General features: G+C 34.8%; 1 protein-coding gene across 14 annotated transcripts in view; it reads left to right on the top strand.

Annotated features, from left to right (window-relative positions):
* VPS13B (vacuolar protein sorting 13 homolog B) overlaps positions 1-16,791 on the top strand; it is a 774,030-nt gene that overhangs the window by 212,041 nt on the left and 545,198 nt on the right. For all 14 annotated transcript variants that reach the window (XR_006272367.1, XM_043484079.1, XM_043484085.1 and 11 more), the window contains 2 exons: positions 11,389-11,523; positions 12,329-12,502. Coding sequence is in view for 13 of the 14 variants with exons in the window: in XM_043484079.1 (XP_043340014.1) it covers positions 11,389-11,523; positions 12,329-12,502 (309 nt within the window). In the remaining variant the exon portion in view is untranslated. The remainder of the gene's footprint in view (positions 1-11,388; positions 11,524-12,328; positions 12,503-16,791) is intronic.

Below are 16,791 nucleotides of genomic sequence, written 5' to 3'. Positions count from 1 at the left end.
AAACTTTAAAAAGTAATGCATTGCTCTCTCAAATTATTCCATGAATACATAATGCAACTGGTAATGAAGGAAAATTGTTGTTTTAATAAAACCTCAACAACTTTAAATGCTGTTCTTCAAATTTTCAGTTTTCCTTTAACTCACTTTTCTTTAGTTACAGCAAAATTGGTCTTTTGTCCTATTTTTTTTTTATTGTTTATTTTTCCTGTTAGGTGAATTTTCTTTTGTATTCTTTACCATTCACTGGTTCGTGGATCTATTTATTCATTCAACTAGATTGTAGATTTCATGAGAGATGAGCCTGAATTGGTCTTGTTTACCCTTATAATCCTTGACTGTGCATGGTGTATAGTAGTGTTTAGTAAAACATAGTGAATCAGTGAGTGAATGAGACATGAGAGTTAGTGCTAGTGTATGCATGAAGAACCATTAGTAGATGATCATCCTTAGGTGATGCTGATGAAAGCTTGCATCCTCAAGCCTGAGTGATTGCTTTTCACAGTGAGAAACATCCAGAAGTATACGTGGTAGGCATTTGATTTTTTCCTTGGAGGTCAGTGATTGAAATAGCAAGAATGAATCTTGGTTGTATGCAGTCAGAGTTCCTACAGTAAAAGAATGCTTGTTAGAGTCAAGGTTTCATAGTGGTTGGATATTTGGCTGGGCACTTTTACTTGTAGAATTGACAATGCCTTAGGGCATAATTAAACTAAGGAAAGAAGAATGATCTTGTCCTGTGCAGATGGAATGAATTTTGTATTTATTTCCATATTGGTGTGCCCTTTATCAACTACCTTTACATACACACATGCATGGACAAACACACATGTTTCCTTAATTTAAAACAGTGAAAAAAATCTGCCTGAAATGCAGGAAGACCTGGGTTCGATCCCTGGGTCAGGAAGATCCCTTGGAGAAGGGAATGGCTTCCCACTCCAATATTCTTTCCTGGAGGATTCCATGGACAGAAGAGCCTGGTGGGCTACAGTCTTATAGGGTTGTAGAAAAGTGGACATGACTGAGTGACTAACACTTTTGCCCTTCACTGTGATGTCTTTTATTTTGCCAGCTAGTAATTTAGCATCCTTACCCACAGTTAAAAATTTTTTATTAAAAAAATCTTTAAGACCTTTACGTAGTAGTCCTTCTTTAGATATTTCTACCAGTGGTTATTAATGAGAATTTATTTTCATGTATTTCCTTCTCATATGTGTTATGAAATACCTAATCCAAGAAGCAGATATTTTTTTTCTAGGCATTTTACTCTATTATCCTGTTATTTTTTTTTTTAAGTTCTTGTGTGGGTATAATACTGAATGATCATAACAGTAATTATTATTTTATTATTCAAACTAAGAACTTTTATGTATAGAATAACCAAATATAATAATGTACCACTTTATTATTTGTCTCATAAAGTAATAATTATTGTTCTTTATCTGACAATATAGCTCTAGAGGCTAAGGAGAAATAGAAAATGTTTCAAAAGTTATTCTTGTAATATCTATCTGTAAATTGTATATTTGAAAATTTTATTTTTCTCATCTTTCATTAAAGTTGCTGACGTTACCTAGTTCATAGTTTTTCTATCATATATATAGAAACATAACAGTTTCATTTAGTGTAATTTTTCTTTGCCTTTAAAAAATGCTGATGGTATACGACAGTATTGTTCCCTTCAAAGGCCACTTTTCCTTTCCAGGTCCTGTTATGCAGTCTTTTATCTCCTACACTTCAGCTAATCATTGGCTTTTAAAACTTAAAGAGAGCTTAGTTATAATCAAATACGACCATTCTTTTTTTTCAGATGAAGAAAAAGAATTGTAGAGACTTTAAATCCAAAATTATACAGCTATTTGATGGCAGAATTTATACTAGAATAAAAGTCTAGTGATTAATGTATCATTTATTAAACTCCCTTATTACTCCTTATGTTGGAGAAGGCGATGGCAACCCACTCCAGTGCTCTTGCCTGGAAAATCCCATGGATGGAGGAGCATGGTAGGCTGCAGTCCATGGGGTCGCTGGGAGTCGGACATGACTGAGCGACTTTGCTTTCACTTTTCACTTTCATGCATTGGAGAAGGAAATGGCAGCCCACTCCAGTATTCTTGCCTGGAGAATCCCAAGGACGGGGGAGCCTGTTGGGTTTCCGTCTATGGGGTCGCACAGAGTCGGACACGACTGATGTGACTTAGCAGCAGCAGCTTTACTCCTTATGTATAAACTGAGCTTCCCCAATAAGCTTGTACTGTTGGTAGGGATAGTGACAGTGAAAATATACAGGCTAACATGTATTGAATCCTAACATGCCAGATACTCTGCTATCATTTCTGCAAGAACTCTTCTGTAAGGTAGCTATTATACCCATTTTATAATTATGGAAACAAAATAGTTAAACTAGTACATTTTGGGATTTATAATGTGTTTTATATCTCTGCGTAACCTCTAGTGTTTAACCTCAAAAACTACTTGTTGCTTCCTCATCTAGCATGGGTGCAATCCTAGGGAGGAGAATGTTCAATTATGATGTATGTTTACTTAAGAAACATATAGCATAGCGTGATGTGACTTCTATGCCTGGTAGCATGGTATGATAATTACCTGAAATCCTTTCCTCTACAAACACCCATGCTGGAAAATGTGTAACACATATAACTCTATTAGTAAGTGAACTGCTGAACCTGTGAGAAAGAAAGAAAAAAAAAATCCCTAAACAAGGAGGAAATGGAAAACTAGAGTGGGAAACAGGTATTCATGCTTTGACTATCTTAATGGACTGTGGCAACTCAGTTACCAGTGGGCTTGGCTTTTAGTCGCCAGAAAGGGGTGGGGACCAGAAAGGAGGAATTGGGAAGTGATTTCCATTTCCCTGAGCTCATAACTTCTATGGACTAGTAGAAAGATGGACTGTTTTAAAAATCTGTCCCACTCCCGTTTTAACAAAGAAACTTATTTGTTTTGGCCTTGATGTGGAAGAGGGTGGGTGTTTTCCCTGAGACTTTGTAACCACAGTCCTGTCAGCACTCAGATCTTAATTTCTTCATCGTCTAGGAACCATCAAACCAACAAGTTTACCTAAAATGTGATCCTGGGTAGACTGGTTACATCTCTGGGTATTTAATAGTAAACACAATATTAATATTTGCTTTGGCATATACCCTTAACTCTGGCAATGTTTTTAAAAAAGAAAGCTTTTAGAAAGGTAAACCCGGAATCCCAAATTACCAAGAACTAGCTAGCTTTCTTGGTACACCTATTTGTCCTTGCCTGCCCAGTCACTCTTGTTGAGACTTGCACTTTCCTCTCATGTAATAAATCTCCCTCTCATCTTGCTTTCTCCTTTTATTCTTCCCCTGAAATGATAATGCTTAGTTTTTACTACACTATCAACCATTTAGAAGCTCTTCGCTATTGTAAAATGTTCTCTAATAACTTTGCTAAGATGACTATTCTTTCAATGAGTGTTTTAAAAGAATTTGCCTTTTCCCTCTACAGAAACTTTTACTGTTGGTTCACTATCTTGTGATTCTTTTTATTTTTGTGTGTCTGGAATGAGTCCTGCTTGCTTGAGTGACCTTTTGTTTTATTTTATTAAATTATCTTTTTTTAAAGCTTGTAACAAAAAGGACAGTTCTGTGGGTCCTCACAATCTCCACTGTTTTTTTTTTAGAGGCAATCATTTGTGCCTCATTCTTAGATATTTACCTCTAAATTTCTAAGTAAAATGCTTATATTGAAGTTTTCTTATCTTTCATGTTTAGTTAGATATTATAATGCTGTCTATACATGCTATCTATTACAATAACCCTAATGCCTTAAAACAGCATAAGTTTACTGCTTTATTACAGTTCTGTAGTTTAAAGTCTAAATGAGTCTTATACTAAAATCAAGGTGTCAGTAGAGTTGTGTTCTATGAAGCCTCTAGGAGAGAATCCATGTCCTTGCTTTTTCCAGCTTGTATAGGCCACCAGCAGTCCTCATGCCCCATGTTCAAAGACAGCAAAATTGCATTTCTCTGATAGTGCCTGTGTTATGACATGTCTTTCTCTGACTCCTGTGTTCTGCTGCCTTCTTTAATAATATTTTGAAGAACCCTGATGGTTACATGTGTTCCACCTGGATAATGTGGGATACTCTCCACATTTCAAATTAGCTTATTAGTAATTTTAATTCTTTTTTTTTTAACTCAGTATTCCTTTGCCATGTAAGATAGCATGTTCTCAGATCCTGGGATTAGGATTTGGGCTTCTTGAGTGAAGGTGGGATGGTATTATCCAGTCTATCAAGAGGATTTAGCTTTTATGGGCAGTTCTTACTATAGGCTCTGTTCTTCTTTTGTCATCTAATTATATCACAGATTTTGCTTAAATATATATTCAGTGTTAATATGTTATAGGCGTGTATATATGAAATATACTGCCATTAAATTTTTTGTTATGTAACTTTTATCCTTGAGGTTACTAACTTAATAATATATTTATCATAATAAATATAAAATAATATAATTATATTACTTAAGTTTTCTGATCCCAGCGTCCATTTACCCGAAGTTCCTTTTCTGTTGATTTTTTTATCTCTACTTCTCATTTTAGTGATTTATGCCTAGTTTCTGATGATCCCTTATATTGTAGAATAAATTTTAAATAGCTAAAAATTGGAAAATAACTAAACTGGAAACCTGTTTGTGAGGTTGGAGCTTACTGAATGGCAGATGTCATTGTAGGAGAGTTGGACACTTATTCATGTTTTTGGAGGTGAGGGCACAATGAGTTATCAGTATCTGTGGTTTGCTTTTCTTGGACTGGCCAGTTTTCACAGACATCCTTCCGTACCCTTGCTGCAGGTTTTAACTCTGGCATTCAGGGTTCTTAGAGAGTGAAAGAAAAGATTTCATTATTCAGTACATCCATTTTATACTCATTTTTAGACAGTCTCCCATTTTTAGTATGCACCCCTTTCCTTGGTAGTGTCCCTTAGTTCATTGTCCTTCTGGTTCAACTTCTCCATTGTTGTTGGGATGAGAGTGGGATACTTGCATTGCTGCATGGATTAAGGCAAAGGATCTGTGGTCATTAGATAGACTTTCAGTAACTGCTCATCTTTTTAGCCTCATCTGCGTTCCTGCCCTCTGAACTGGCTGGCTTCTTTAATACTTAACCATTCCAGGACTTATTGCCAATAAACTTGCTTCTTAATATGGTAACTCACAGGCACTTTTCTCTAAGTGATCCTGTTGCTACCTGTTCATCAGTATCTATCTTCTGAAATTTTGATGACACTGCTTGCCTCTTTGAGAGTTGCATTTTTAGCTCTTATCTTTCCATTTTCATTTCTTTGTTGGTATTAGGCTCTAAAAATTAAGTCAGAAACAGAAATAAACTTATGTATTGCTTGATCCTTAATCTTTTACTTCCACTCAGATATACAGGTCATTCTCATTAGTTTATCTTTTAATTTATATGAATGATCATACTGAACACTGAGGGGCTAACATGTCTGTGAGGTTAGGAGAATTATGTTGGATAAGAAAGATATGGGCACTACTATTCAGCATAGTTTTGGAAGGTTAAGCCACAGCAATCAGAGAAGAAAAATAAAAGGAATCCAGATTGGAAAAGAAGAAGCAAAACTCTCAGTTTGCAGATGACATCATCCTCTACATAGAAAACCCTAAAGACACTACCAGAGAATTACTAGAGCTAATCAATGAATATAGTTAAGTTGCAGGATATAAAATTAACACACAGAAATACCTTGCGTTCCTATACACTAGCCATGAGAAAACAGAGAAATTAAGGAAACAATTCCATTCACCGTTACAATGAAAAGAATAAAATACTTAGGAATAAATCTGCCTAAAGAAACAAAAGACCTGTATATAGAAAACTGTAAAACATTGATGAAGGAAATCAAAGATGATACAAATAGATGGAGAAATATACCATGTTCATGGATCAGAAGAATCAATATAGTGAAAATGAGTATATGACCCAAAGCAATCTATAGATTCAGTGCAGTCCCTATCAAGCTACTAATGGTATTTTTCAGAGAACTAGAACAAATAAGTTCACAATTTGTACGGAAATTAAGAAAACCTCGAATAGCCAAAGCAGTCTTGAGAAAGAAGAATGGAACAGGAGGAATCAACCTGCCTGACTTCAGGCTCTACTACAAAGCTACAGTTATCAAGACAGTATGGTACTGGCACAAAGACAGAGATATAGATCAATGGAACAAAATACAAAGCTCAGATAAATCCATGTACCTATGGATACCTTATCTTTGACAAAGGAGCAAGAATATACAATGTAGAAAAGACAACCTCTTTAACAAGTGGTGCTGGGAAAATTGGTCAACCACTTGTAAATGATTGAAACTAGAGCACTTTCTAACATCATACACAAAAATAAACTAAAAATGGATTAAAGATCTAAATGTAAGACCAGAAACTATAAAACTCCTAGAGGAAAACATAGGCAAAACACTCTCTGACATAAATCACAGCAGGATCCTCTATGACCCACCTCCCAGAGTAATGGAAATAAAGCAAAAATAAACAAATGGGACCTAATTCAACTTAAAAACCTTTGCACAATGAAAGAAACTATAAGCAAGGTGAAAAGACGGCCTTCAGAATGGGAGAAAATAAAAGCAAATGAAGCAACTGACAAAGAATCAATCTCAAAAATATACAAGCAGCTCATGCAACTCAATACCAGAAAAGTAAACGACCCAATCAAAAAATGGGCCAAAAAACTAAACAGACATTTCTCCAAAGAAGACATACAGTTGGCTAACAAAGGCATGAAAAGATGCTCAACATCACCCATTATCAGAGAAATGCAAATCAAAACTACAATGAGGTACCATCTCATGCTGGTCAGAATGGCTGCTATCAAAAAGTCTACAATAAATGCTGGATTGAGTGTGGAGAAAAGGAACCCTCTTACACTGTTGATAGGAATGCAAACTAGTACAGCCCTATGGAGAACAGTGTGAACATTGTTTAAAAAACTGGAAATGGAACTGCCATACGACCCAGCGATCCCACTGCTGGGCATGCACACCTGAGGAAACCAGATCTGAAAGAGACACGTGTACCCCAGTGTTCATCGCAGCACTGTTTACAATGGGTAGGACATGGAAACAACTTAGATGTCCATCAGCAGACGAATGGATAAGAAAGCTGTGGTACATATACACAATGGAATATTACTCGACTATTAAAAAGAATGCATTTGAATCATTCTAATGAGGTGGATGAAACTGGAGCCTATTATACAGAGTGAAGTAAGTCAGAAAGAAAAACACCAATACAATATATTAATGCATGTGTATTGAATTTAGAAAGATGGTAATGATGACCCTATATGTGAGACAGCTAAAGAGACACAGAGATAAAGAACAGACTTTTGGACTCTGTAGGTGAAGGCGAGGGTGGGATGATTTGAGAAAATAGCTTTGAAACATGTATATTAGCATATGTGAAATAGATCGCCAGTTCAGGTTCGATGCACGAGATAGAGTGCTGGGGACTGGTGCACTGGGATGACCTTGAGGGATGGGATGGGGAGGGAGGTGGGAGAGGGTTTCAGGATGGGGGACACATGTACACTCATGACTGATTCATGTCAGTGTATGGCAAAAACATTACAATATTGTAATTAACTTCCAATTAAAATAATTAAATTAATTAAAAAAAGAGAAAGATGGTGGGAGGAGAATCTGAATTAATGGTGTACCACAGGACTGAGATTATGTGTTGGGTTAATATCATTCAGAAAAGCACTAAAAGGAGAAGAAATAACAGTGTATTATTTTATACTAAATTGTATTATGAAAATTCAGTATTTTCAGGTTATTCTATTGATAGTATGTACCATGTGAAATTGTATTTCAGTTGCAGTACCTTAGGGATCCCTTCCTGCCTTCCTCTAGTAGATTTTGACAGCAGTGTTTGAGTAAATGCACATGACAGTGCTTTCTGAAGTCATCGTATCAAATATAAGACACTGTCACTGTCTGTGGTTGTTCTGTCAGCTCATATCAGATGACTATACAACTTTTCAAAATTTTGCACCTCTTCCCTAAATTAAGTTCTGTATAAAATTCAGATTTCTCGGAGTTAAATACCTTGAACAATAACTGCAGTATTTTGGCCTCCACGTGAAACAGTAATTAATAGTGGCTTGCCTGAAGCCACAGAAGTACTTAAAATACATAATACTACCTATATCTGAAGCCTTGATTTTTCTGTTTCAGAGTTTTTGGTCTTTTTGTTTCACCATTTCGTGTTCCTAACAAGAAGATTTTCTTTTTTAGGAAGCAGCATTCATGTAGCTTGAAAACAATGTGAGGGGTGCCGTGAGTTGTTCAATGCCAAGACTGTTCCTTTATTTCTTCCTAGTGTGTATGTTTGGGGTATTTTACAAATTTTGGTTTGATGGTAGAATGGAAAGAAGCCAAGTTTATTTTTAAATTATTTTTATGAATGCTATTTCTTGTTTAGAGCAATTTTAGGTTCACAGCAGAATTGAAGGGAAGGTCTGAAATTTTCAATATAGCTTCTGCTTCTGTTTCAGTTTACATAGCCTCCTCCAATGTTGACATCCCTCACCAGGGTGGTATATTTGTTACAACTGATGAACCATATTGACACGTCATATCACTCAAGGTTCATAATTTGTATCACTAAGGTTATTTTTTAATAGCAGCTTTTCTCCATTGTTGAAGTCTATCAGGAGATGACTATAATTATCTTTTAAAAAATCTGAGGTTGAGCAATTAAAAGAAAATTACTTTAGGTAAAAAATTTTCTTAAGGAGAAACTATGCAGGATTTTTTAGTTTTTAAAACATTTAAAAATATCTGAGAAATTTAATGATAAAGTGAAATAATTTCTTGATAATTATAATCTAAAATAAGATGCTTTTCACATATATGTTATTCTTATCAGAAGAGATTTCAGGCAACTTCTGTTTTTAAAGTTATTTTTTATTGAAATAGAGTTGATTTACAGTGTTTCAGGTATATAGCACAGTGATGCAGATATATATATTATTCTTTTCCATTATAGATTATTATAATATCAAGTATAATTCTCTGTGCTATACATTACAGCTCTTCTGATAAGACTCTGAAGAGTCTTATCAATATATACAGCACACAATAGGTATTAAGAGACTTAGATCTTTCATTTGAGATTCAAGGTAGAGTCCTAAACTTGGTGTAAACTTTGTAAAAGAAGCAGTTTATAAAGTAATTTTTTAAAAAGCCATGTTTGTCTATCCATGTATGTAGTTTTGCAGCCAACTGAACTATTTCAATTCTAACCCTAGAGAGAATCTTTCATTAGCTCTTGTCTCCTGATTACTATCTAGATTCTTCTTTTTTTTTTTTTTTCCTTTCAAAAAACTGGTGTAGAATGAGAGTCTGACTCTGGGTGCTTGAGTTAGAATAAAATATTCTAACTCATTTTGTATCCCTCTCATCACTTAACATAATGATTGGAGCAGGGTAAATTATCGCTGATTATAACTTATGCATTCACAGTAGATGTTAAATATGCGAAGGTAGCTCAGCTTCCTTTCTCATGAGGAGAAAAGTGATCCAAGCCTCCTCACTTTCTGACTTGAGCCTGGGCAAAATCCTTACTTCTCTAAACTTTGGTTTTCCTGAATATGAGGTAGAATAGTAATAGATAGCTCTTTTTTTTTTTCCTTTTGATATGAATAAAAATAGCAAATTAGATGTAGTGCATGGCACTTACTTTAAGTGCTCAGTGTTAGGTGGTATAGTTAGTACTACTGCTACTGCTGCTGTTACTATTATTACTATTACTGCTATGTTTATAAAATAATGTAGGCATCGTTTAACTTTCTGAAATACAGCTTCTTAAGTTTGTTGGTTCATGGATTTTGAGAATTTGATAAAAGCTGATAAAATCATAGAAAAAATGTAAGTACACAGCATTTAGACTCCTGCTATGAGGATAATAGGTTCAAGTGGTGAATATTGGGAAATAGCAACCAATTGTTCCATGTTCTTGTAACAGTCAAATAGAAATTAGCAGATTTAGAGGTTCTTCTGAAGCAAAGATTAGTATGTGAGAGATGTTTCTCAAGATGATGTCCTTTAATTAGTGGATAACCATGTAGTGTTTTAGTTAAATTGCAGGCTTCCTGGGCCACATCTCACAAAGAGTCTATAGGGCTTCTTGAACACCCCGGAGTTTGAAATCAAAGATTTTGGTATAATGTTTAATATATCTGTCATAAAAGTTCATAGTTTTCTTAATTCTTCATACTTAGTTCTCCTTCATAAAGTTTCACATATGAAGTATGATACATATTTGATTGGAATGTGGAATGCGAAAAAGAAAGCCTCTTTTCATGAGTATTGGTGAAATGAGTAATGAAGTTTTCTGTGATAAGATCAAATTGTGTTAAACACCTCAGCTCTTCCTCTGCTGTAGGACTGAGCAGAGAGAAAATTACTGAACTCCTCTAATCCATTGTATCCCAATTTGTAAAAATGAGAGAACAATAACATTTTTATTACCACCCTATTTTGAGGATAGAATAAAATGTGTGGATAGCACACAGTAAATCCTTTGGTATATGTTAATGGATTAGAGTTCTTCACATTATCATCATTTTTTGTGGTTTACAATAATGTTAGTGTAATGTTCTTAAGGTTTCTCTCCCTTTTGAATTCTTACCTAGCCTTCAGGGCCAAAATGAGTTTCTCCTCTTTGAATTATGTTTTCCCTACCAGTTATGTCATGGTAATTGTTTACCTCTGTGCTTTATGTCTTTCAGCAAGTAGCATACAGTAGAAAAGATAATGCTCACTTTTTTTTGTTAAATGATACAGAATCCCTTTGGTTTCTTTTAGCTACAGTTGTCATATCGATTTTGCTTATAAGCTGTTGTATTTTAACTTAGGAGCTGTTTTGAGCTATCTTGTTTCTCTCTTTGCATCCTACCTGACCAAGATATTTTGAGGAGTCTGTTTAAACAGGTAGTTTCATGCTTAAATTAATGCCTCTGCATAAGTGAAAGTCAGTTTATAAGTTAAATTTGTTTCAAATTGGAAATCTTACTCTGTATTCTAAAACCAAATGTGATTTTTTTTAGTATCCATATTTTTAAATAACTATTTGTTTAAAATTTGCATAAGTATAATTTTTAAGAGTTCAACCTGTTTATTTTAAAATTGCATCATTTTACCTCCTGAACACTAAACTGTGAAGCCTAACACAAATACTGTAAGAACATCTGAGGTAGATAATTAAAGTATAATTAAGTTTAAATGCCTCGGTGAAGGAGTATAAAAATTATTTAAATTCAATCGGCTAGTACATTTGCAGTTTTCTTTTATTAGGTGTGAAATCTAAGAATCCCCTGCCAACTCTTGAGGGCTCAATCCAGAATGTTGAATTGAAGTACTGCAGCACATCATTGGTCAAATGTGCCTCTGGGACCGTGGGATCAATAAAAATTTGTGCCAAAGCCCCAGGTATGTGCAGCTGGACCGTGTAAAACTTTATTGCCTGTATAGGAGAATTGGCCTTGCGTTTTACAAGGAGCGTTACTGAAACAAGAATTTACTCATTGTTCCTATGAATCAGAGGTTTTAAATTTTTTTATTTTACTTGAAAAAAAAATTGTTAATTGTGCCAGGGTGATACTTCTTGACATTAATAAATTAATTTTTACTTAAGAAGAAAAATATTGCATAGTTTTAAGAATGGTTATGAGGGAAGAGAAATTAAAGTTTATTCTTACATATTTTGGGGTGGAATAGGAGGTATAGACGTATATGACACTTAAAAATTAAATTAAAATGTTGCTAGTATAATGAAATTAAACAGAAACCCCAGCTGTTTTTCAACTTAAGGTTGAAATTGACTTTGCCTTCCTTCCAATACTTTATTTCATAGTATTTTCCTTAAACTATTTGTTATTTAATTTTTTCCAGTGTGGATTAAATGTCTAGATAAGTTTAAAGAGGTACAGATTCCCTTGAATATTTACAGTACAGTGTGTTCATGTTGTTTTATAAGCTTTTCTGAACATGTTCTACATTCATCAACTAAATACTAAAACATTTTAAGGGTTAAAAGTGCATTTAATTTTTATCAGTCATACTTTTTAAAATATAACTAAATGTACAACAAAAATTACCAAGTGTAAATGGAAATTTTATATTATGTTGTTAGTATACTTTAAAATCAAGCATCCTCAGGCTACTTATATATATATATATATATATATTTTTTTTTTTTTTTTTTATAATCTTTTTCATACATTTGTCTGTTCAGGTGACAGTGGAAAAGAGAAGTTGATTCCATTGCTTCAGGGTCCTTCTGACACTAAAGACCTTCACAGCAGCAAGTGGCTCAATGAGAGCAGAAAGCCAGAATCTCTCTTAGCTCCAGATTTGATAGCCTTCACAGTCCAGGTTCCACAATGTATGGAATACTGCCACAGTTCCGGTAAGTACACCATTATTCACTTGTTTTGAATTTTCTTTTCAAGCAAGACTTTTAAAAAGGCACTGTCTTTCTTTCCTTCTCTCCTTTGCTTACTTTCCTTCCCTCCCCTCACCCCTTGTTTTTGTCCATTCTTCCTCTTTTTTTCATTTGTGTCCATTGGGATACACCCTGCAGTTAATTCTCTTTGAAAATTCAAATGAAGTATTTTGTATCATGTTTGATAAATGATGTGTTTACAAACAGTAATGATTTTATTCTATTTTATTAAGAGATAATTCCTTTGTGTGTATAACAGTTAATCTTCAGGTTCACCTACTACTAGTACTAAATCCAACTGAGGTTTAAAATATATCTTGTAGTACATGGAAAAGAGTAAAAGAAATTTAAAACATTGCAAAGAGAAAATATTTTTCTTGGGATAGTAGCACTTTGTGACCCATATTTTGCCATGTTAAAATAGGGGTTTGCGCGTTCTGTGTATTTACAAGAGGGAAAAGATATTGATAGTATAACAAAGGAAAAAATGCAGAAGTCAGGTTCTTATTTCTTAGATTTAATTTTTTTTAGAAGCTCTTTGCCTAGAATCTATTTCATTTTATTCACCACCATAATAGCAGATCTACACTTCTCACGTTGAGAGGAGATATTAGAAGGATCAGTGAAGACCGGGGATAAGGAGAGCCTGATGTCAGCAGTGAGTTCAGTTAGTGTGTCGTTAGTAAAGCCAAGACAATGATGCTGGAAATAAGATAGCTAGATAGATATTCTTAAAGGGTCAGAGATTTGAATTTTTTTCTTTAGAATTAATTGACTAGTGAGGTGATTTCAAATAGCTGCGTAAGAGTAGAGCTCAATTAACAACAATATGTAACAAGTACTGTAGCTTATAGAAAATGCATTAAACATGAGTTCAAAGTAAGTTCACTTTAACTAAGTTCAAAGTAGAAACCATGAAAAGATTTGTAATTGGCCCTGATGCTGGGAAAGATTGAGGGCAGGAGGAGAAGGGGACAACAGAGGATGAGATGGTTGGATGGCATCACCGACTCAATGGACATGGGTTTGGGTGGACTCTGGGAGCTGGTGATGGATAGGGAGGCCTGGCATGCTGTGGTTCATGGGGTTGCAAAGAGTCGGACACGACTGAGCGACTGAACTGAACTGAACTGAGACAGAGATTATGTGGAGTGAATATTTGAAGCAGTGCACATATGCAGGGATGCAAAACCATTTGAAAGCAGAATTTGATATAGTAGCATTTGTAGCTGGAATGGCATCCACACTAGAAACTGGAAATTAGTATTTGAAAGGTGATTCTGAGAACCCCTGAATCAATATTCATTTGAAGAGAACTCCTCACAAAGACATTTTCATCTTGATGAAGATGAGTGTGGAACCCTAAGGAAAAAATATAAGGATGAGGCCACTACCCATCCCTTATGGGTAGAAGACTTTATAAACCAGTAGTTTAAGGTAGGGCTTGGTAAACATTTTACTAAACGTTTTATTAACATTTTGGGCTTTGTGGGTCATATAGGCTCTGCTTTCCATTCTGCTGTTTTAGCATACACAAAAAAGTTGTGAAAAAGTGAAAGTGTTAGTTGCTCAGTCCTTTCTGACTCTTCACAACCCCAAGGACTGCAGCGCTAGGCTTCTTTGTCCATGGGCTTTTCTAGACAAGAATACTAGAATACTAGAGTGGGTAGCCATTCCGTTCTCCAGCGGATCTTCTCAACCCGGAGACTAGACTTGGGTCTCCTGCACTGCAGGCAGATTCTTTTTACTGAGCCACCAGGGAAAGACAGAAATAGCCACAGGTAGATGAATGGGTGTGACTGTGTGTCAGTACAACTTCATTCACAAAAGAGGAGGTGGGCAAGATTTAGCCTATGTGGATCACCTACCCCTGCATCGGGAGAAACGATTGGTGGTTAAATCATGCTTTTTTTAAATGCCTATTTAATCATATTCTTTGAATATGCTATTGGAGAAATCTCCTTTTTATAATTGTCCAAATAGTAGTTTTTGGTAGGTTTTGTTTTCATATTATTAAATCATTAAAATGTTATAGAATGACCAGACCATATGGTTAGAATTTTGATACCAAAGAAGGGACTAAGCTTACTAGAATCTATTGCATATGCTTTTTTTTTTTTTTAAATAGTTTATAAAAATAAAAGTAAGTTATTTATTTGGGTGTGTGGATCTTAGTTGAGCCATGCGGGAACTTTGTTGAGTCATGTGGGATCTTTCGCTGTGGCTCATGGGCGCAGTGGCCCCATAGTATGTGAGATTGTAGTTCCCCAACCAGAGACTGAAGCTGCGTCTCCGGCATTGCAAGGTGGATTCTTAACCACCAGACCATCATGGAAGTCCCTACTGCATATTCCTACGTAGGACAGGGACTCTTCATTTTTTTGTTTTGCTGTATGTACCACTAGAATGAACTGAGTCAAGCCTATTTAGATAATACTCTGATCTTTCTCATAACAGTATTTGTATTATTCTTTGTAATCTAAATGCATATTCAGGATCTCAATATATATATTTGCATTTTGAACCTTTATATAAAAGTAGACATATGATATTTCTAAGATAAAGTTTTACAGTTTTTCTACTGTTAAGGAGATTCATCTAATCTTCAACATTATTTTTACGTGTAGTGATATATTTATGGATTTGCATGTAAAATTTTAATATCATGCATTTGGTTCTTTGAAAATATTCCTTGGGTGTGTTTTAATCCTCAAATGTAATGTGTTTTTACTTAAACTACATTCACATACTTTATTTAGGGTATTTTTAAATTTAAATTTTCCATCCATCTTGGGAACTGCCACCCACATTCATGGCTTAGATATTTATGATATGTTATTTATGATATGGTTATGAGAGAGCTCATAAGTATTATTTTTTAAAGCTAGTTTTAAAATAATCTTACGTTCCTGTAATAAAGTTTAGAGGGTGTGTGTTTATCTGTGTGTGTGTATATGACTGATGGTATAAACAAGTTGTAAATAAATTTTAGATGAAGAAGTAATTTATTAACAATCCTTTACCAAGTTTATTGAAATATAACCCTTTCAGCAAGTTTTTTCCTAGCTGTATATAAAAACTTTTTTCTCTCTTGTTTGCATATATGTGCGTACTCAGTGGTAAAGAATCTGCCTGCCAATGCAGGGGACGTGGGTTCCATCCCTGGGTTGGAAAGATCCCCTGGAGAAGGAAATGGCAACCTACTCCAGTATTCTTGCCTGAAACATCCCATGGACAGAGGAACATGGCGGACTGTAGTCCATCAGGTTGCAAAAGAACCTCACAGGACTTAGCGACTAAACACACATTCACACTAACACATTTTATTTACTTACTATTCTAAAGTTTTTCTTATCATACTCTGTCATATATGTTACTGATTTGTCTTGTTGAGTTATTTTTCCTGCTATTAGAATTTAATGTTTTATTATGGCTGGAATTTTTTATCTTTCTTGATCACAGATGTATTCCTAGTGTCTAGAGCAATATCCCACAAATAGTAGGCTATCAACAAATATTTACTGAATGAATGAGCAAATGATTATTGTATTTGCTTTTCTTTGGTTTTTGAGGCTGGAGCACCCATGCGTCATTACTAATGTTTGCTTCGAGGGGGGGAAAAAGATTCTGGATAGTTGAACTCTTCTAGATGAACAATTAAGGGAAGCACGGGTAAGCCCTGCTTTCTTTTTTAGAGACAGACCATCCAAAAGAGGTTGTTAATGTGCTCTCCCCGTTGATTTATTATAATTTGAATGAGAGGTTTTGAAATGTGGCAAATAGTGTATTTTAGAGGAGTTTGGTGATCATTCTTTTTGATTGGCTTTTGATTATCACAGCATCCTGTGTGGAAGACAACTGCTTTTGTGCATATGCTCCTAAATTGAAGGGGGTTATTGAATTTGGGGACCGGATAATGTTGTGAATATTATTGAATATATTAGGAAGTGAGTTTTAAGAGAAGCTCACTCAGGATAAAGAGGCAGAGTATTTCAACTGTGACTTCAGAATGTGAGAAAATTGACAACTTTTTAAATGGGATTAAATATAATTGACTGAAAGAAGTATTAACAGTATTAATGAAACTTATTATGGACACAGTATTTTGCAGTTTATAAATCACTTGCATATAAGCTTTTCAACTTTTTGCAAAACAAAGACTGTTTTCAGCACGACAAATTTAGTTTGTGTAACAGAGGAGGAAATTGAGGCTCAGAAGTTGTCCAAATGTTTAATAAGTCAGACTTTGAATC

Source organism: Cervus canadensis, chromosome 12, assembly GCF_019320065.1.
Source record: "Cervus canadensis isolate Bull #8, Minnesota chromosome 12, ASM1932006v1, whole genome shotgun sequence".
Lineage (NCBI taxonomy): Eukaryota > Metazoa > Chordata > Mammalia > Artiodactyla > Cervidae > Cervus > Cervus canadensis.
Note: the sequence above shows the minus strand (reverse complement) of the source record. Positions and strands in the feature narration are given on the sequence as shown.